Source organism: Pelodiscus sinensis, chromosome 24, assembly GCF_049634645.1.
Source record: "Pelodiscus sinensis isolate JC-2024 chromosome 24, ASM4963464v1, whole genome shotgun sequence".
NCBI lineage: Eukaryota > Metazoa > Chordata > Testudines > Trionychidae > Pelodiscus > Pelodiscus sinensis.
In genome coordinates this window covers 9,533,541-9,555,844 of record NC_134734.1, presented here as the reverse complement: position 1 = coordinate 9,555,844, position 22,304 = coordinate 9,533,541, and the positions used below count along the sequence as shown (strand labels likewise).

The following is a 22,304-nucleotide window of genomic DNA, read 5'->3' as shown; positions in this document are numbered from 1 at the left end:
CCTTCCAGCTTCCCTCTCTCCATCACTCCCCTTTCACATTCCTTTCTTTCCCCTCCCCCCATCGCCCCCACTCCCCCATGCCTGAAACTCAGCCCCCCCTTTCCGTCATCCATCGCTGTGTCACAGCTGCCATGGCAACCAGGGATAACTGGTTACACGTCTCTTGATCAAGGAATTATTTAAGGAAATGCAGAACGTGGAGCTGCCTTCCCGTCATGCCTGACCTAGCACCCCCATCCACTGCTAGCATCCGGAGGGGGTTCTCTGGGGGTGCTGTCCCCTGGCAGGCCATGCTGGGCCCAAGGTAGCATTAGGGGGCATTGTGGGGAAGGGAGCGAGGTTGGGAGTTCAATAGGGGCCTCTCTCCCTTGGTAGGCAGGACTGGCCCCACAGTGGTGTTAGGGGGCACTGGGCTTTCACTCTCCCCCTGATTGTTGCTCCCGACACTTGTGGCTTAGTATCCCTGAAATAACCCTGCATCTGTCTGGTCTGGATACCTGAGGACTGGCTTGTCCCCTGCTGGGCGGCTGGGGAGGGACAGCTTCAGGAAACTCTATAGGGAAAGAGATGGGGCAGAGGGCCAGGAGAAATATAGAGGGGGGTGTATGGATGGACTGAAAGAGGGATTGAGAGGTACATGGAGTTCAGTGGCTGGACAGAGGGGCATCCATGGGTTGATGAATAGAAGGATACCATACAAGTGAATAGAGGATACATGTGGGTGGGCAGATGGATGGATCGAGTGGCACACACAGATGGATGGATGGATGGATGGAGAGAGGGAGGGAGAGAGGAAGGGAGAAAGGGGTGCAGATGGATGGATGGAGATGGATGGATGAACGGATGGGTGGGTGGATGGATGGATGGAGGAGTGCAGACGGACGGATGGTCAGAGGGGTGTGCACAAATGAACAAAGGAATGTGCACAGATTTATGGACGGATGGAAGAGCTATGTACAGATGGATGGAGGTGATGAGTAGAGATGGATGGACAGATGAAGGGGATGTGTCAAATGGACAGACAGCAAGATGGACGGGGGGATGTATTGACAAATGGATTGGACATGTACAGACAGGTGGACGGATGGAGTGGGCACATATAGATGGATGAATGGAGGGAGCATGTACAGACAGACGGAGGAATGGAGGGGGTGCGTAGGGCTGGCTGGAGGGAGGGGCATGTATAGCTGGAGGGAGGGATGCATCTAGGGGACGGATGGACAGAGGGGGTGCATACAAATGGACAGATGGGGCACGTTCAGATGGACAGACAGAAGGGCACATATGGACAGAAGGGGTGTGTACAGATGAAGAGAGAGGTGGGTACAGACATATATGGAAGGGGTACATATGAATGAATGGATCGACAGACTGAAAGAGTTCATATGGATGGATGGACAGACAGATGTAAAGGACATGGACTGACAGGACATGGATGGATGGATGGAATGGGTGCTTACTAACGGATGGACAGGTGGAAGGGATATGTACTGATGGATGAAATGTGCACATACTAATGGATGGACAGATGGAAAGGGCACATACAGATGGATGGAAGGAGCTGTACAAATGGGTGGATGAACAGGAAGAGGCGCATACAGACTAATGGATGGGACACGGATGGACAGATGGAGGTGGTGCATACAGATGGGAGGGGGCATGTAAAGTCAGAGAGAGATGTGCATACACAGGGATGAACAAATGGAGGAGGCATGCACAGACAAATGGATGGATGGAAGCGGGTGTATGGATAGACGAATGGAAGGGGCACATACAGATGGATAGCTGGATGGAGCATGGAAAGACAGACAGAAGGGGCTCGTGGGGATGGGTGAGGCATGTGATACTGTGACGCTGCCTTGTTTCACTCTTGGCAGCCACCTTCAGTTTACAGCCAGTGCCTGCAACCCCTGCTCTCTAAGGGTATGTCTACACTACAGCACTAATTCGAACTAACTTAATTCGAATTAGTTAATTCGAACTAGTGCATCTAGACCTAAAAACTAATTCGAATGAGCGTTTTGCTAATTCGAACTAGTATGTCCACACTGAGTGGACCCTGAACCAAAGTTAAGCCTGGCCGGAACAGGTACCGGCAGGGCATCATGTTAGGACTTAGGGTATGTCTACACTACCCCCCTAGTTCGAACTAGGGGGGTAATGTAGTCATTCGGACTTGCAAATGAAGCCCGGGATTTGAATTTCCAGGGCTTCATTTGCATGATGCCGGCCGGCGCCATTTTTAAATGCCAGCTAGTTCGGACCCCGTGTCGCGCAGCTACACACGGCACGGACTAGCTAGTTCGGATTAGGCTTCCTATTCCGAACTAGCTGTACAGTCCACAAGGCGTAGCCGCGCGGCACGGGGTCCGAACTAGCCAGCATTTAAAAATGGCGCCGGCCGGCATCATGCAAATGAAGCCGGGGAAATTCAAATCCCGGGCTTCATTTGCAACTCCGAATGACTACATTACCCCCCTAGTTCGAACTAGAGGGGTAGTGTAGACATACCCTTAGAGTGTGGAGCTGCTGCCTCAGGCTAGCCGAGGGCTGTGCTTAAAGGGACCCGACCCCACCCCGGACAGACAGTTCTCAAGGTTCCCCGCTTGCTTGTCTACCTCGATGAGAGACAGCAAAGCAGTCCTGTCTTGGAGTGCCCTGAGTGCCCACACTCGGCACATCACAGCACTCGGCCATCAGCCCAGCTGCACTTGCTGCAGGCTGCCATCCGGGGGGGTCAATCGGGGGGCTGTCAGGCTCCAGGAAACCCTGCAGGAAAGCTTCCACCCCGAGGAGCCCACAGAGCCACCCCAGTCCTCCCCATCGGGGGCTCGTACCCCATTCTTCCCTCGCCTCCTTCCACTTACCCCTTCCTAGCCCCCCTTCCTGATGTACAAAATAAAGGACACGTGTGTTCAAAAATAGAAACTCTCTTTATTTAACAAAACTGGAGGGGGGGGATTAACCTCTGGGGAGACTGGGAAAAGGAGGTGGGAGAAGGAAAGAGAAAGGGTGGAAGAGGGGAGGGGGAAACCTGGGAGGAGAGAGATGGAAGGGGGAAGCCAGGAGAAGAAGGAGGAGGGGAAGTATCAAACTATGGTACGCCATATCTTCATTACTGTGTACAGATGTGATCTCCTTACCCAAGAAAAGATATTTTGACCTTGGAAATGGTTCAGAAAAGGGCAACTACAATGATTAGGGGTTTGGAACAGGTCCCATATGAAGAGAGGCTAAAGAGACTGTGACTTTTCAGCTTAGAAAAGAGGAGACTGAGGGGAGATATGATAGAGGTCTATAAAAGCATGAGTAGTGTGGAGAGGGTGCATAAAGAAAAGTTCTTAATTAGTTCCCATAATATAAGGACTAGAAGACACCAAATGAAATGAATGGGTAGCAGGCTTCAAACTAATAACAGAAAGTTCTTCACAAAGCAAATAGTTAACCTGTGGAACTCCTTGCCACAGGAGGCTGTGAAGGCTAGAACTATAACATAGTTTAAAGAGAAGTCAGATAAAGTCATGGAGGTTGGGTCCATGGAGTGCTATTAGCCAGGGGGTAGGAACGGTGTCCCTGGCCTCTGTTTGTGGAAGGCTGGAGATGGATGGCACGAGACAAATGGCTTGGTCATTGTCTTCGGTCCATCCCCTCCGGGTTATCTGGTGTTGTCTGCATCGGCAGACAGGCTACTGGGCTAGATGGACCTTTGGTCTGACCCAATATGGCCGTTCTTATGTTCTAAGCTCAGGGCTCAGGGTCGGGGGTCTCAGTGGACCACCTTGATTTTCATGCAAACCTGCTCCTGGGTTCACATGTGGCCTTTGGTGGCCAGGCTGGCAGCTATCCTGCCCTAGACGGCCACTTTCCTGTGCCTAGTGCGGAGGTCGTGGACGTTGCAGGCCTCCCTCCAAACCTGGATGAGGTCCATGATCTCCACACTAGAAGAGGCGGGCGCTCGCCTCTTGCAGCCCCGGGCAGGCTCCTGGGAGCCGCCAGCCTGGTCCCAGGAAGAGGCGAAGGGCTGGGTGGCAGTGGGTGGCTGGCTTATGCCGTGCTAGGTACAGGGTCTGCTGGCTGGGTGCTGGCAGGCTTGCACCTGGCACAAGCACTGTAGCCAGACCGTGCCCCTTTAAGGGCTTCGGGGCCAGGAGGGGGGCAGAAGAGTTTCCCTGGTTTGGCCCAGAGTGGCCACCAGGGCAAGCTGGGAAGGGCTAGCCTCCCACTTGTTCGAATTAAGTGGCTACATAGCCCTTAATTCGAGTTACTTAATTCGAACTAGGCGTTAGTCCTCGTAGAATGATGTTTACCTAGTTCGAATTAAGCGCTCCGCTAGTTCGAACTAGCAGTTTTCATGTGTAGCGCCTATGAAAGTTAATTCAAACTAACAGCTGTTAGTTCAAATTCACTTTGTAGTGTAGACATACCCTAACACACTTACCTCCCTTCTTCCCTTCACCACCACTCCCTCCCTGTCCTCAGCCAGCAGCCCAGGGGATGAACACGAGGGCATGATTCCCTGCTCCAGTGCAGCACCTTATGCTGTGTGAAAGGGACCCCCATGGGGCTGCCTGGAGGAGCCCCTACAGGTAGAACGGGAAAGTTCAGAGGGCAGAGATGTAACTGGGCTCTTCACCTGTGGTTTGGGCTGGATCCAGGTATCAGTTCTGGTGCCGGTGCCACGTCAGATCCCGCTTCTGACCCAGTCAGGTTGGACTAAGGGTGTGGTATTGGTTCTGGTGCCAGTGCCAGGGCAGATCCCAGTTCTGGGCCCAGTTGAGTCACTCAGGTTCTGGGGTCAGTTCTAGGGTTAGTGCTGGGTGGTGCTGGGTCAGATCCCGGTTCTGGATCTAGTCGGGACAGACTCAGGGTGCGGTGTTGGCTCTAGTACTAGTGCTGGGTAAGATCCTGGTTCTGGGCCTGGTTGGGTCGGGTTCAGAGTCTGGTGTCAGTTCTGTTACCGGGTCAGATCCCAGTTCTGGGTCTGGTTCTGGCATCAGTTCTGGGTTAGGCTGGCTCTGGGTCTGAGGCCAGTTCTGGGTGTCAGGCCAGCTCTGATGTCGCTGATCCCTATGCCTGGTTTAGGCCCAGTCTGGTTCCAATATGGGGCCTGTTTCTGGTTCTGTGGCCCTGTGCTGTCAGGGTGGGGGTGGGGCAGTGAAGTTTAAAGATATAAATGGAAAGTTCTGCCTGCATCTAATGGGTTGGGGGGGGTGTTGTGCATGTGACACTGTTGGTATGTGTCAGATGAGTGTGCGCGAACACACGTGTGTCAGTGGGTGTGTGAGAGGTGACGCTGAGTGTGTGAGACAACACAGCTGTCTCTGTCCTGGTGTGGGAGAGAGAGTGTGTGTGTGGGGGGGGGCATCAGTGTGAGGTGGGTGTGAGCCCATTTGTGTGTGTGGCTGTGTGTGTCTTTCTCACCCTTGCGTCACACTCACCCCTATGACAAGAGGTCACATGGGAGCGAGCGTATGACACATTGGAAATGAGTGACTATCATCCACTCTAAAGAAGGGGATGAGACCACCAGGGACAGCTGGCACTGGGGAACCCCCCAGCTCTGCCAGTGTCCCTTTCTCCTGACCCACAGCACCTGGTAGACTGGTCCTGGTCTCTGCCCACACCTCCTAGCCCCCAGCTGAGGGGCTAGAATTGTTGAGGTCCCATTTTGTAAGGCTGGCTGTAGCACAGAGGCCTGGGACATGCGTGGTTCCTATCCTCCCTACTGCATGGAGAAGGGCTAGGCTGGCCCCTGTGTCTGGCATGACAGGCCCCGATCTCAGTCAGAGGGGGCAGGTCTGGGCACCACTATGCAATAGCTACATATTGTGCTAATAGGAAGGTTTGTCCTCTTCTGACACACAGGTCCCCCCACTGCTTGTCCCCTGACTTCCCCCCCCCCCATTTATTTGGGGGCAGTGACTGGGCATGGCGGGGGCGGGGGCGGGGGCTGGCTTGTAAGAGGCAGGATGGCAAATGGCTGCAGAGCTGCATGTGCCCAGCAGGGGTCAGTGTTTGTAGTTGCCAAGTCATGTGCCACACATAAATATAGTGAGATGCAGCCGCCTCTGGGGTGGCGCAGCTGGTTACATAGGAACCCCTCTCATCTAGCACTGAGATGCAGCCACCTCTTGGGTGGGGCGGCTGGTTACACAGGGACCCCTCGCCCCTGACTGAGATGCAGCCACCTCTGGGGCAGGGCTGCTGGCTCCATTCTCTCAGCCCCTTTTCGTTCCCCAAGCTGCCCCTCCCCCTCCCAGTATGTCCCTCTCCCTGCCCCCCCACTCCCGCCCCCTATCGCCAGCGCTCGGGAACCCGTCGTCATGACAACTCCCGGGCCCCCATGGCTCGGTTGCTAAGCGACCAGCAGATGGTGAAGCAGGGATGGAGGAGGTGGGATGGGGGGGCAGGGGAGATGGATCCCGGCTCACAGGAAATCCCTCCCCCAATGCCTGCCCCCAATCTTCCTCCTCAGTGCCCCCCCACCTCTCCTCCCGCCCAGATCCCCTACCCCCAGACTCCCTCCCCTGAGCTCCCCACTTTTTCTACTCCCTGGACTCACTTTCTGAGGCTGAGCCCCCAATCTCGTACCCCCGAAGTCCCTCCCTTGAGCCCCACAAACTTCTGCCCCAATCTCCTCACTGCAAGCTCTGTCCCCTGAGTCCCCATCCTCAGAGCTCCCGCACGATAACAGTGACCCCCACAGATGTCCCTCCCCAGACCCTCCTTGCCCCCACCCCATAGACACCCCACAAAGCCCCCCCTTTCATGAGATACCCTCATGTCTCCTGCCCCCTCTCTGCAGCGCCCCCTGCTGGGCGAGGCCAGGAAAAGGAGGATTATTGGGGGGGGGGGCGTGGTGTGAAACACACGTACACTCGTGTGTGCCGCATCCACATCCTTCCCCCTCCTCCACCCTTTCACGCTCCTCCGCCTGTCGTGACTAGCCGCCCCCTTTTCATTTCCTCTCCCGCCCCCCCCGTGCGGTTTCCCCCATCCCACGCCACCCCCCGCGCTGCCCCCGCCCCCCAGCCGCTCTCATGAAGGGCAGGACCAAGCTGTCATCGATGTGTCTCTGCGTGGTAGGTGCCACCTCTCCCCATATCTCAGCTTCCCCCCCACGCATCTCAGCCCCCCTCCCCGCATCTTAGCCCCCCCATCGCAGCCCCCTCCCCAAGCTCCATCGCCCTGCATCTGCCATGGCTACAGGTTCGGGGTGCAGAATGTGGGGCTGCGCCAGGAGACACCGCCCCCCCCCCCCCCCCGCTGCTGGGCTTGATTTGTGGAGGGGGGGCTGCGGGAGGAGGCGGGATAGGGCGGGGGGGGGGGTCCCGGGTTTGCGGCGCGGCGGGGCGGGGCCGGAGGAGGAGGAGGAAGGGGCGAGGAAAACCCGGCAACGCGACGTGCTTTTGGCGTCCTAGCCCCCTCCCCTCGCGACACCCGGCTGCATCCGCTCCCCCTGTATTCCCTGCCCCCCGGCTCTCTCCGCTGCTGCATCCCTGCCTCCCAGAGCCCTCCGCTGTATCCCTGAATCTCCTGCACCCCCCTGCTGCAACCCTGCCCCATTGGAGCTCCCTGCTGTATCCCTTTCCCCCTCCCCCTCTCGACCTGCTGCATCCCTGCCCCATGGATCCTCCCACTGCATCCCTGCCTCACGCATTCCCACACTGTATCACTGCCTTCTGGGTCCCCCTATTGCACCTCTACCCCTGGGTCCTCCCGTACTTTGATTCCCCTATCCCCACTGCATCCCTGCCCCCCAGTTTCCCAGCTGCATCTGTCTCCCTGCTATATCCCTGCCTCCCTGCTGTATCCCTCCCTGATGCTGCCCTCTGGGTATGCCCACTACATCCCTGCCCCTGGTCCCTCTGCTGTATCCCTGCCCCTGGTCTCCCCACTGTATCTCTACCCCTCAGGTACCCCACTGTACCCAGCCCTCCCAGGTTGCCCTACTGCATCCCTGCCCCATGTTCCCGCACTGCATCCCTCACCCCTCGATCCTCTCAGCTGTGTCCCTAGTCCCTTAGACACTCCATTGTCTCCCATTGTATCCCAGCCTTCCAGGGACCACCTCCCGCCACCACTAAGCCCTAGTCCCTTGACCTCCTGCCTTAAGCTGCAGCCCTCCCCCATTCCCATTATAGCTCAGCCCCATGCCCCGAGGGGCAGTCCATATGCTAGATGGATCTGTATTGGAGGGCTTGCCGTCATGGCATTTCATTGGTCAATATTGGGGGGCAGGTTTCTCAGGAGAAGAGAGTGGGACTGGCACCCTAAACACCCCTCATTACCCTGCCCCTTTGGCTCGCAGAATCCTTTGAAGCGCCCCCTACTGGAGTGGGGCAAGCAGACGTCCAGATATTATACTATAGGGAGTGTCCCGCTGTCAGGGATTTTGTCTAATATAGGCACCTATGCCCAGCCCCCGGGTCCTGATTTTTCACACTTGTGTCTGTTCACTGTCTCCCAGACCCACTCGGGTTCTGTGTCATGCACCCCGACCCTAAGGGATCCATCAGGCCCTGTCTTGGAATCAAACTGGGCCAGCATGGCCCACTGGCTAATGCTGCTTTCTGACAGAGAACTCTGTGATCAGGTGGCTCGTGCCAATTCCTCGTCTGACCGCAGCGCTTAATGAGTGCCGGATGGCACTGAGTAATTTAGATAAACCAAGGCCTTCGGTTTGCGTTATGGGCAATATTTTGGGTTGCACACCGTTGAATAGGTTCTGCAATAAAAGTGGTTGATTTTCTTTATTAGGAGTAATATTTATTTATCCATTTTGGGCTCACTACTAATAATTATTGCATTCTATCATTGGCACAATTTAGCTTTGCATTTTGCAATTATCAGCAATTTCTCTTTGCCTTCTGCTTTTCGGGATCAATAATGTGCATTCTTCCACTCTCCTGTTCCTTATTGTGCATAACAATGTACAGATTCTGCTGTGTTATCAATAACCGTTTTACTGAATGCGGCAAGCTATTATGAATAAATATGATTACTTCCTATGTACTATGATTAATAATCCCTGTGGTCTTCTGTTTATAATAATTGGTTGCATTCAGTTATTTCTGATTGATAACATTTTATTGACTTCCATTAGTTATCTTCTTCTTCTTACTATATATTTTAGAAATGTGCATCTGTCTGTCTGTCCATCTGTGAGTCCGTTTGTTCAAGAACTCCTCCTAAACGGAAAGAGCTAGGATCACCAAATTTGGTAGGCAGCTTCCTCTTCTCATAACTTAAAGCAAGGTCAGGGTTTGGTTGTGCCAGGAAAATGGAATGTGTGTGTGTCACCAAGTCCTGTGGAGTCACCAGGTCCTACATACCCATCCGCAGTCAGCTGTGACTCTCAGACAGCAGGTAGAAACAGAAGGTTTATTAGTCAACAGGGACACAGCATAGAACAGACTTGTCAGCACAGTAATCAGAAGCAGCCTGCACCATCCATCTTGGGGAGAGGGGGCTCAGGGCTAAGGGTCCTGGTTCCCATTTTCACACCCTAAGCCACCAAGACTATCTCACCCACTCAGAAGCCCACCCTGCCCCTCCAACTAGCCTTGCATCTGGGCCGGCCTGTGTCCAGCTTTTCAGGCAACAGGTTTCACCTAGTTACATCCCCTTCCCAGACTCAGGTTACAGAAAATATCAGCCATTGTGTATGTGTGGGAAACTATCACACTGAAATTCCCATCTAGGGAATCTGAGGCACACTCAGGGAGTTATTGCAGGACAGTAGAAATCACATGCAGCATAACAAAGCGAACAGAGTGAATACAATCCCCACTTTGTCACAGTATGCAATTCGATTGTTTCTCATAAAATGGAAAGGGAGGGGTCTGGCAGGAGGGACAGTTACTCTGCAGAATGATCACAGGAGGGTAGCAAGGGGCCAGAGACAGCTATAACCCCATTGAGCTAGCAGGGGGCAGAGGTAGAGAAAGAGACAGCTACCTACTATATATCTCAGAGAGTTTGTGCATCTGTGTGTGTGTGTGTGTGTGTGTGTGTGTCTGTCCCCCAGTTGGGGAACATGCACCACTTCCCCAGCTGTGCCCTCTGCAGCTGTCATGGCCATGAAGAGGCTCTTCTCTCCTGGCCTCAAGCTGTTGTGATGAGAGATGGCTGGGGTTGTCCTCTCTCCTCTGGGCAGCCTGCATACTGAAGCCCTCGTCCCCAGACCCATCCCAAAACTATAATTGAAATGAAGAAAAACAAAACTTATTTGAATTAAGGATGAGAGCAACACCTGGTAAATCTTCTAATCTAGCTGTATATTTTAAAAATGTGCATCTGTCTGTCTGTGAGTCAATTTGTTCAAGAACTCCCTCTAAACAGTAAGAACTAGGACCATCAAATTTGGTCTGAGGTTTCCTCTTCTCCTAACTTAAAGAGTTTGTCTGTTTGTGTGTGCGCCTGTTTGTCAATGTGTCCCTTTGTCTCTCAGCTGGGGACCATGCACTCCTCCCCCAACTGGGCTCACTGCAGCTGTAGTGGCCATAGAGAGGTGCTTCTTATCTGGCCCCAAGCTGCTGCAGTGAGAGAGGGCTGGGAGATGCCTTCTCTCCCTGAAGCAACCTGCATCCTGAACCCCCTAATCCCCAGCCCCACCCCAGAGTAACGCTTGAAATGAAGAAAAAAAATGAATTTGAGTTAAGGACCTGAGCAATGCCAGGTAAATCTTCTAGGGTATGTCTACACTACAGCGCTAATTCGAACTAATTTAGTTAATTCGAACTAAGCTAATTCGAATTAGCGCAGCTAGGCTTAAAAACTAGTTCGAATTAGCGATTTGCTAATTCAAACTAGCATGTCCACACAGAGTGGACCCTGAACAGAGGTTAAGGATGGCTGGAAGCAGTGCCGGCAGGACATCAGATGAGGACTTAGAGCGTGGAGCTGCTGTCTCAGGCTAGCCGAGGGCTGTGCTTAAAGGGACCAGACCCCCACCCCGGACAGACAGTTCTCAGGGTTCCCCGCTCGCAAAGCAGTCCTGGCTTGGAGTGCCCTGAGTGCCCACACGCGGAACATCACAGCACTCGGCCATCAGCTGCCATCCGGGGGGAGGGGGCAATCGGGGGGCTGCAGGAGAACTTCCACCCCGAGGAGCCCGCAGAGCCACCCCAGTCCTCTCCATCGGGGGCTCGTACCCCATTCCTCCCTCACCTCCTTCCACTTACCCTTCCCTAGCCCCCCTTCCTGATGTACAAAATAAAGAAAATGTGTGTTCAAAAATAGAATCTCTCTTTATTGAACAAAACTGGGGGAGACTGGGAAAAAGAGGTGGGAGAGGGGAAGAGAGAGGCTGGGAGAGGGGAGGGCAACTAAAATGATCAGGGGTTTGGAACAGGTCCCATATGGAGAGAGGCTAAGAGACTGGGAGTTTTCAGCTTAGAGAAGAGGAGACGGAGGGGGGATATGATAGAGGTCTATAAAAGCAAGAGTGGTGTGGAGGGGGTGCATAAAGAAAAGTTCTCCATTAGTTCCCATAATAGAATGACTAGAGGACACCAAAGGAAAGGAATGGGTAGCAGGCTTCAAACTAGTAACAGAAAGTTCTTCTTCACAAAGCAAAGAGTCAACCTGTGGAACTCCTTGCTGCAGGAAGCTGTGAAGGCTAGAACTAGAACAGAGTTTAAAGAGAAGTTAGATCAAGTCATGGAGGTTGGGTCCATGGAGTGGTATTAGCCAGGGGGTAGAAATGGTGTCCCTGGCCTCTGTTTGTGGAAGGCTGGAGATGGATGGTACAAGACAAATGGCTTGGTCACTGTCTTTGGTCCATCCCCTCCAGGGTACCTAGGGTTGGCTGCTGCTGGGAGACAGGCTACTGGACTAGATGGACCTTTGGTCTGACCCAGTACGGCCATTCTAAGCTCAGGGCTCAGGGTCTGGGGGTCTCAGTGGACCACCTTGATTTTCATGCAAACCTGCTCCTGGGTGGCCAGGCTGGCAGCTCTCCTGCTCTAGACGGCCACTTTCCTGTGCCTAGTGCGGAGTTCGTGGATGAGGTCCACGATGTCTGCACTAGACCAGGTGGGTGCCCACCTCTTGCGGTCCTGGCCAGGCTCCCGAGAGCCACCAACCTGGTCCCGGGAAGAGGCGGAGGGCTGGGGGGCATCGGGTGGCTGGCTCATGGCGTGCCAGGTGCAGGGTCTGCTGGCTGGGTGCTGGCAGGCTTGCACCTGGCACGGGCACCGTAGCCAACCCGTGCCCCTTTAAGGGCTCCGGGGCCGGGAGAGGGGCAGTAGAGTTTCCCTGGTGGTGCCCAGAGTGGCCACCAGGGAAAGCTGGGGAGGGCTAGCCTCCCACTAGTTCGAATTAAGGGGTTACACAGCCCTTAATTCGAACTAGTAAGTTCGAACTAGGCTTAGTCCTCGTAAAATGAGGTTTACCGAATTCGAACTAAGCGCTCCGCTAGTATGAATTAAGTTCGAACTAGCGGAGCGCTAGTGTAGCGCCTATCAAAGTTAATTCGAACTAACGTCCATTAGTTCGAATTAACTTTGTAGTGTAGACATACCCCTAGTTACTGTATATTATTTCATTCTCCTATTGATAATACATAAAATGTATTATTTTACTAGCACATTTACCCAGCATTGCTCAGATCCTTAACTCAATTATGTTTTTTTTAATAAAAGAAAAATGTACATGCGTTATTGAAATGATTGTGGTTTTCAAAAATAGTGTTATTTTTATTAAGTTAATTTTTTTTGGATTTCTTAAATAAAGGGATTGTTAATTTTTTTCTGTTTAACTGTTTTTAGTAAACTTTTTAAAATGAGAATTCCATCAAGTGTATTTTTTGCCTTCATCCCTATAAACTCTTGTCATCTTCCCAGCTAGAGTGAGGAATGCAGCAAACTGTGCACTTTCCCCTTGCTCCCTGATGAAGGGGAACAGCCAGCAACATTCCTGTATTAATTGGGGGGAGGGAGAGCTTCAGCCTCTCACTCTATCTACAGGGTACCTAGGAGGATGGGAGTCTCTCACAGTGCTGGACAGGGGAGGGGACACAGCCCCAGCCAGCCCTTTCTACCTGTCTGGTGATTCTTTCTTTTCTGTGGGGTTTTATCAGAAGCAGTCTTATTCCAGGCACATCCTGTTTTCCTGGTACAATCAAACCCTGGCCTTGCTTTAAATTAGAAGATGAGGAAACTGTATACTGAATTTGATGGCCCGCACTCTTACTGTTTAGGAGAAATTATTGAACAAACAGACAGACAAGCAATATTTATTGATCTGTTTGACAAAATGTATTATTGGCTCCTTCTATTGATTAGCAATAATTGTGATTGCCTTTGATGGAATCTCATAATTGCCTTAGTCCTATTACTTGCAATTGTGCTCATCATATTTATTCACACATTCAGATTTCTTTGTGCATATTTTGCCAGAATAGACATAAAGCTACCTGGTGCTTGGCACTTTTTATGATAAATAGTATTTATCCTTGTGCTTTCATCCTTGTCCAGATGTCATGATCAGTATCTGCGGAGCTAGCTAACAATGGATGCTGGCAGTGACAAAAATGTTTCAAAACATCCAAGAAGGCTTTCCATGTGGCTGTACTCATTTCCAGTGGCTGCTATATCTTGTGTACTGGCCAAGTTGTACCTCACTTCAAAAGTGCTTGCGTACAAAATCAGGCATAAGAATACAAAAGTGTCACAGCACACTATGATTGAGAAGTGTTTCTCACTTTTGCTGTAGCATTATAAGAAAAATCAATTGGATTATACACAAATACACTTATGTTGCAGTGTATGGAGTACAGAGTGGTCTAAACAAGTCATTGTGTGAAATTTGAGTTGGCACTGACTTCACTAGTGCTTTGTATGTAGCCTGTTGCAAAAGTAAGCAAACAGCTAGATGAGTTGAAACTCCTGAAGATCTCTGTATACCCCTGGCTGAGAACCGCTGTGTTAAAGCATTCCAATAGCTGTACAACATGGTTCAAGGATGCAGTTTGGTCAAATTATTTGTGGGGGACATTAGATGTGATAGACAGGGACTGGTCTCAGTGTCCCAGATGGGCTCTTCGAGGTATATATTCTCCACCAGAAATAGGTAGACAAAGGATTTTTGGGTTTACTTTGGGAATGCTGAAAAATCAAAACATTTTTGAAATTATTCCCAATTATCTGTGGATCAGAAAGCGATCTTTTGAAATATTTTTGTTGAAATGATTCAATTGCAAGAGAGTTTAATTATTTTTTTTAAATTAAAACAATTGAAGAAAAATGGGATAAAAGTGAAAAACCAAAGTGTTTCAAGTTGATCGGAATCTGTTTACTTTTGCTTTCTGAAACCATCAGGTAAAGCCAACAGGAATTTTCAAAACTTTATGATATAGCAAAGTCTGTATTTTGAGCTAAATAAGTTGAGCCAAAATATTTTTCCTAGCTCTGTTTCCATCCGTGTTAATATTCACATATGCATTCTGCTATTAATTATCAATAATATGTATCAATGCATCTTGTTAGCCATTTATTTATTATTGCATTTGTCATATTTGATATTCTTTATATCTATTATTTATTAGTGTTCATGTTTACTATTTCAGCCTGCTATTTATCAATAATATTTATGTATGCAGTCTATTTATTATTGCATTCTGTTTTACTATATTTAATATTCTTGCAATCTCTGAATGTATGTCTACACTGCCACCCTAGTTCAAAGTAGGGTGGTTAATGTAGTCATTCGAACTTGCAAATGAAGCCCGGGATTAAAATATCCCGGGCTTTATTTGTATGTTCCCGGGCGCTGCCATTTTTAAATGCCCAGTAGTTCGGACTCCCTGCCCGCGACTACATGCGGCACGGGCTAGGTAGTTTGAATTAAAGCTCCTAATTTGAACTACCGTTACTCCTCCTGCAATGAGGAGTAATGGTAGTAAGAATTAGGAGCTTTAATTCGAACAACCTAGCCCGTGCAGCGTGTAGCTGCGGGCAGGGAGTCCAAACTACCGGGCATTTAAAAATGGCAGCGCCCGGGAACATGCAAATAAAGCCCAGGATATTTTAATCCCGGGCTTCATTTTCAAGTTCGAATGACTACATTAGCCACCCTAGTTCGAACTAGGGTGGCTAGTGTAGCCCTACCCTAAGGGTATGTCTACACTACAATGTTAGTTCGAACTAACGGACGTTAGTTCGAACTAACATTCATAGCCGCTACACTAGCGCTCCGCTAGTTCGAATTTGAATCGAACTAGCGGAGCGCTTAGTTCGAACTAGGAAAACCTCATTTTACGAGGATTAAGCCTAGTTCGAATTTACTAGTTCGAATTAAGGGGTGTGTAGCCCCTTAATTCGAACTAGTGGGAGGCTAGCCCTCCCCAGGTTTCCCTGGTGGCCACTCTGGCCAACACCAGGGAAACTCTATGCCCCCCTCCCGGCCCCGGACCCCTTAAAGGGGCACGGGCTGGCTACGGTGCCCGTGCCAGGTGCAAGCCTGCCAGCACCCAGCCGGCAGACCCTGCACCTGGCACGGCACAGAGCCACCCACCCGATGTCCCCCAGCCCACCCCCTCTTCCTGGGACCAGGCTGGCGGCTCCCGGGAGCTTGCCCTGGACCGCAAGAGGCGGGCACCTTCCTGGGCTAGTGCGGACATTGTGGACCTCGTCCACGATCTCCGCACTAGGCACAGGAAAGTGGCCGTCTAGGGCAGGAGAGCTGCCAGCCTGGCCACCCAGGAGCAGGTGTGCATGAAAATCAAGGGGGTCCACTGAGACCCCCGACCCTGAGCCCTGAGCTTACAATGGCCGTCCTGGGTCAGACCAAAGGTCCATCTAGCCCAGTAGCCTGTCTGCCGACAGCGGCCAACACTAGGGACCTTGGAGGGGATGGACCGAAGACAGTGACCAAGCCATTTGTCTCGTGCCATCCCTCTCCAGCCTTCCACAAACTTTGGGCAGGGACACCACTCCTACCCCCTGGATAAGACTACTCCATGGACCCAACCTCCATGACTTGATCTCACTTCCCTTTAAACTCTGTTCTAGTTGTAGCCTTCACAGCCTCCTGCAGCAAGGAGTTCCGCAGGTTAACTCTTTGCTTTGTGAAGAACAACTTTCTCTTACTAGTTTGAAGCCTGCTACCCTTTCCTTTCCTTTGGTGTCCTCTAGTCCTTCTTTATGGGAACTCATGAAGAACTTTTCTGAATGCACCCTCTCCACCCAACCCCTGCTTTTAGAGACCTCTATCCTGTCCCCCCTCCGTCTCCTCTTTTCTAAGCTGAACAGTCCCAGTCGCTGTAGCCTCTCTTCATCTGGGACCTGTTCCCAACCCCTGATCATGTTAGTTGCCCTCCCCTCTCCCAGCCTTTCTCTTCCCCTCTCCCACCTCCTTTTCCCAGTCTCCCCCAGTTTTGTTCAATAAAGACAGAGTCAATGTTGGAAGAAACGTTATCTTTATTTTGTACATCAATAAGAAGGGGGGCTAGGGAAGGGTAAGTGGAAGGAGGTGAGGGAGGAATGGGGTACGAGCCCCCGATGGGGATGACTGGGCTGGCTCTGCGGGCTTCTCGGGGTGGAAGCTCTCCTGCAGCCCCCCGATTGCCCCCTCTCCCCAGATGGCAGCCTGCGGCAAGTGCAGCCGGTCTGATTGCCGAGTGGTGTGATGTGCCCCGTGTGGGTACTCCGGGCACTCCAAGCCAGAACTTCTTTGCAAGCGGGGCACCCCTTAGAACTGTCTGTCTGGGGTGGGGGTCGGGACCCTTTAAGCGCAGCCCTCGGCTAGCCTGAGACAGCATCTCCACGCTCTAAGTCCTCCTCTGATGCCCTGCCGGCACTGCTTCCGGCCATCCTTAAGCCCTAGTTTTTAGTTCTAGATGCGTTAGTTCGAATTAGCTTAGTTCGAATTAACTAATTCGAACTAAATTAGTTCGAACTAGCGCTGTAGTGTAGACATACCCTTTTTTATTAGCACTCATACTGTTTATTGCATCCTGCTATTTTCTGTCAATATTTACTACAGTTTAAACCTCTCTAGTCTGGAACCCTCAGGACCTGACCGGTTCTGAACGAGAAATTTTCTGGACCACGGGAGGTCAATATTGTCTAGCAGCATTACCAACACTTCCACTGTTTAGTGGGCTGTTAGAGGACATTCAGGGGTAACTTAGAATTAAATAACAGCACAAAATACTGAAAGCTAGGACTGGCTATAAACAAACTTTATGGGACCATGGGAAACTTGGCCACACCCATGAAAAGTGGACATCCAGCTAACTAAAATCATTCTGGACAATGGATGTTTCTGGACAAGGAAATTCTAGATTAGAAAATTCTAGATTACAATTCAACCTGTATTGCATTATATTGTCATTTATTGCATTTTGTTGTTTTTATAGTTTATATTATTTTAGTCTAATAGCATTTATATTTTTATTTCAATCAACTATTTATTATTAATAATATTTATTGCTGCATTCTAATTTTAAATCTTTATTATTGAATTAGTTTTATTATATTTAATATTTTTGCAATCTACCATTTATTAACATGCATATTGATTATTGCATGCTGCAATATGCTCTGTGTTTATTATTGCATAATATTTATGATAATTTTTGCTACATATGCAATATTCTAGCAGTCTATTAGCAGGCTGATGCATTATTATCATTCTGCTGTTTATTATTTATAATATTAATGCATTCCATTATTTATTAGTATTCATACATATTATTTCATTCTGCTACTTCTTGATAATATTGGGCTCATTTTTCAAGATATTGATCATTCTGTTATGTCTTAGCATTCATATTTATTAATGCTTTCTGCTGGGTGTTATCTATGTTTATTATTGCATTTGATTTATCATTGCATTCAGTTTTTATTGTATGAATATTCTTGCTCTCTATTAACTTTCGTATTGGTCAGTGCATCCTACCATTTAGTATACATACTAGTATTACCCATCCCATTGTGATAGTAGACATACACATGGCCTCCTTCCTCCCTGCTGCTCCTGGGGGTGGAGGGGGGCAGGTTGGAGTCATGTGTCCTCTTCCCTCCTCACTGCTCTGGAGATGCTGGGGCGCGTGTGCACTTCCCCTCCCCATGGTGATGTTGGAGGGCATGTGTGCACTTGGCACACTGCTCTTCCTCCGCCCCTCACTGTGGTGAGGGCAGGATCTCAGCATAGGGGATGAGGCTATAGGTGGGGCTGGGGGCCGGACTCCCCCAATAAACTTCTCAAGTCTTTTCAAATGTTCTCTGTGACAAACGGCATGATGGACACTTCTCCTTTTATAATAGTATAGATTTATTACTAGAAGATTTACTCAGCATTTCTTGGATCCTTCAGGACAGGGGGCTGGTGGTGTGTGGGTGAGAGTGCAGGAGTCAGGGCAGGGCCTTAGGGATGTGTGGAGCACTGGGCAGGAGGCTGAGGGTATTGGGAGTGCAGGAGTCAGGGTGGGGGTCATGCATGAGCTCAGGTCCTGGGGATGTGGGATTGCACAAGGGAGGGTGGGCAGAGGGATAAGAGGGTCAGGGGAAAGGGGAGGGGAGGCCACTGGCTTCTCCCCAGGGTTGGCCTAGGGTGGCAGGGACCATGAACCGCACCCTCCGACTTCTCCCAGGACCGACTTGGGATGGGTTAGGCGCTACCCACTCACTGACTTGTCCCAGGGGATCGGGCCAGCACTCCCCTGGATGGAGGGGGCAGCCATGCTGGTTGATGCTCCTCAGGACTGGTCCAGGGGTCCGGGATGGGGCGCACAGGCCATCCTCAGAGGCAATCTCTGGGCTAGGCCCAGAGGAGGAAGGGTGTGCAGATCCTGAGGAAGATAGGAGCTATGGGCTGGGGTTCCTCCAGGATGTGATGAGGCTGTTGGCTTTCTTCCCCTGGCCCCCCCACCTCCCTCCGCTGCAGCAAGGCCCAGAGGGATGGAGTTTGGGACAGGAGGCCACTCAGGGTGTGTCTAGACTACAGGGTTTTTACGAAAAAAAGTAACCTTTTTTCAAAAAAACTTCACCTGCGTCTAGACTACAGCCTTGTTCTTTAGAAAGTAAATCGAAAGAACATGGCAGTTTTTTCGATTGCCATAAACCTCATTCTACGAGGAATAATGCCTTTTTTTGAAAGTACTCTTTCAAAAAAAGGTGCTATTGAATGCAAACTGTGCTTTTTCAAAAGAGAGCATCTAGACTCTCTTTCGAAAAAGTGGCTCACTTTTAAAAAAAATCTGCTTGTAGTCTAGACGCGCTCTTTCAAAAGAGGTTTGTAATCCAGACTTAGCCTCACCTGGTTCAGTGGCTGGCAAAACGGCAAGCCCTGATCCCAGCTGGCTACTCTCCTGCTGTTGTGGCTGTCCCCAGTGATCACTCTGCAGTATCGCTTTCCCTCCAATCAGCTCCCTTCCTTTCCATGGAAACAGTTCCATTCCAGGCAGTTCCATTCCATTCCTAATACAACCAAACCCTGCCCTTGGTTTAAGTTAGAAGAAAGAGGAAGCTGCATACCAAATTTGGTGATACAATCTCTTACCATTTATGAGTTCTTGAACAAACAGACTGATGGACAGACAGACAGATGCATGTATCTAATATATATAGCTAGACTAGATGATTTACCCAGTGAAGCTCAGGGCAGAGGATGGGGTGAGTCCCTCCCACACTTGGTTAGTGTCCTACTGGTGCATATGCCCCCCTTTGGTCATTCCTGAGTATCACTGTCCCTGCTATCACTCCCCTTCCTTAGTCTTTTATGAGAAACAATCCCATTCCAGGCAAAACTCATTTTCCTGGTACAACCAAACCCTGACTGTACTTCAGGTTAGGATAAGAGAAAGCTCCTTACCAGATTTGGTGGTCTTAGCTCGTATTGTTTAGGAGGAGTTCTTGAACAAACGGACTCACAGATGGATGGATGGACACATAGACACAGAAACTCTCTCATATATATAATAGATTGTATTCTGCTTATTATCATGCATTTATTATTGTGTTAGTTCCTCTTCTATTCATATCCTTCTAGTCTCAGAACACTGGTATTTATTGTTGCATTATGCCATGTCTTGTCAATAATATTTAGTAGTGTATTCTATTTATGATCATGTATAGTTGCATGCATTTTTTTGCTACATTGGCAATCTCTCATCTGTTATCCTGCATATTTATTATTGCATTCTCTTATATATTATTGCTAATTTTGCTGACCAGAGAGTGGCATTTCTCACTAGTCCATATACATCATGCAATATCACAAAGACCTCCAACCAGATAAGGTTTGAATTCAATCAACCCGCTCCTGCCCTTTGAAGCTCCGGGCCTTGATTTGTTGGTGTCTATGAATTCTGTGTGTTGTCACAGAGCGCACAACTGCCTCCATCTGCATCTGAGGTCAAGGCCCGGTTTGTGCCCGGCGCTGTGCAGACACATAGTAACAACTGGTATAAATATACATTGCTCCATAGAAGGTAATAGGGCCAGATCAAAGCTGGGGTCAATGGGCCGTAGTCAGTGGGGCTGGATCACAGCTTTTGGTACCTGGCCATATATTATGGCTTGTCTTTTGTTCCAAGAGCTAAATGGCTCCAGGGCGATTTTTGCACATGGCTAAAACCTGTTTTCTTCCCGGCTCAGTCCAAATCCGGCAACTTAAACCTGAATCCCAGTGGGTGGGATAAACCAATAGAAATGGATTTTCCCCTTGGCTGGCAGGACTAGGACCAATGCATCAGGGTGGCACTAGAGGGTGCTCTGGGACAGGGAGCAGGGCAGAGGTCACTTTCGCTTGACAGGCAGGTTTGGCATGGGGGCAGTGCTAGGGGGCGCTGTGGGGAAGGGAGAGAGGTGGGCTCTCACTTGGCAGGCAGGACTGGCCCCAGAGATGCAATCTTTAGAGTTAACTTAGCCCTTCTTTCTGAAGCTGGGTTATACTGATGTGCAGTTTCTTGCCATTTCAACCAGAAAGGGCATTGTCTCAATGACTTGATTACCTGTGTACTGCTTCAAAGGCATTTTAACACCAGACTTGAAAGAGAAACCTCTGAACTGTCATTCATACTTAAATTTGACACTACGCCGGGGTCTTAACAAAGACGCTAATTATCTTACCCATTTCAAAGATAGCTTCCCCAATTATCACCTCTAATATCATTAGCTCACAGACGTTTCCTTCCCCCCCATCCCCCCTCATTTCTGAAATTTGATTTGTCCTTTTTATGTGTTCACTTTTTTTTATTGTATCCCTTTGGTATATATGGTCATGCCAATTTTCTTCCACAATTTGATCTGAGGAAGTGGGTCTGGCCCACGAAAGCTCATCACCTAATAAACCATCTTGTTAGTCTTTAAAGTGCTACATAGTCCTGTTTTTTGTTTCAGCTAGACTAGACTAAGATGGCTACATCAGCTCTATTACTAAACAGCTTTAGTGATAGATGGTATCATGAGCTTTTGTGGGCACAACCACTTCTTCAGACGACATGCCTGTCATCTGAAGAAGTGGGCTGTGCCCACGAAAGCTCATGATATCATCTACATGTTTCGTTAGTCTTTAAAGTGCTATCAGACCATTTGTTGTTTTTTAAGTTTTTCCTGCACAGACTAACTCGGCTACCCCTCTGAAGCGTTTGAGCTTTATTGATATTTGTCTTGGGTTTGAAAAGTCTTGATTCCTTGGTTCTCTACCCGGCTCTGGGAGAGGAATGGAGGATGGTGGATTAGAGATGGGGGGCTGGGAGCCCGGATTCCTGGATTCTCTCCCCATTTTTATCGTGACTCACTGTGTGAAACAGTGATAGAAATGTAGCCGTGTTAGTCTCGTGTAGCTGAAACAAAATACAGGACTATGTAGCACTTTAAAGACTAACAAGATGGTTTATTAGATGATGAGCTTTTGTGGTCCAGACCCACTTCCTCAGATCAAATAGTGGAAGAAAATAGTCACAACCATATATACCAAAGGATACAATTAAAAAAAATGAACACATATGAAAAGGACAAATCACATTTCAGAACAGAAGGGGGATGCAGTGGGGGCGGGAAAGGAAGGTAAATGTCTGTGAGCTAATGGTATTAGAGGTGATAATTGGGGAAGCTATCTTTGTAATGGGTAAGGTAGTTGGGGTCTTTGTTCAGCCCCCAATGACCTAATCACATGCATCCTACTCCAGAAGACTTTCAAATCTGCACTTGAAAGGGAATCCTCTGAACTGTCATTCATGCTAAAATTTGACACTCTCCGCGGGGGGGGGCTGAACAAAGACCCCAACTACCTTACCCATTACAAAGATAGCTTCCCCAATTATCACCTCTAATACCATTAGCTCACAGACA

The 22,304-nt window shown here is 49.7% G+C and overlaps 1 protein-coding gene across 4 annotated transcripts in view; it reads left to right on the top strand.

Annotated features, from left to right (window-relative positions):
• Nucleotides 1–22,304, top strand: part of DLG4 (discs large MAGUK scaffold protein 4) — an 81,465-nt gene that overhangs the window by 8,575 nt on the left and 50,586 nt on the right. Inside the window, exon 1 of one of the 4 annotated variants that reach the window (XM_075907633.1) lies at nucleotides 7,014–7,082. The exons of 2 other annotated variants lie outside the window; for them this stretch is intronic. In XM_075907633.1, the coding sequence (XP_075763748.1) occupies nucleotides 7,041–7,082 (42 nt within the window). In that variant the 5' untranslated portion in view covers nucleotides 7,014–7,040. Of the gene's footprint in view, nucleotides 1–7,013; nucleotides 7,083–22,304 lie in introns of those variants that run through there. One more of the 4 variants, XM_075907636.1, reaches the window with a different exon arrangement.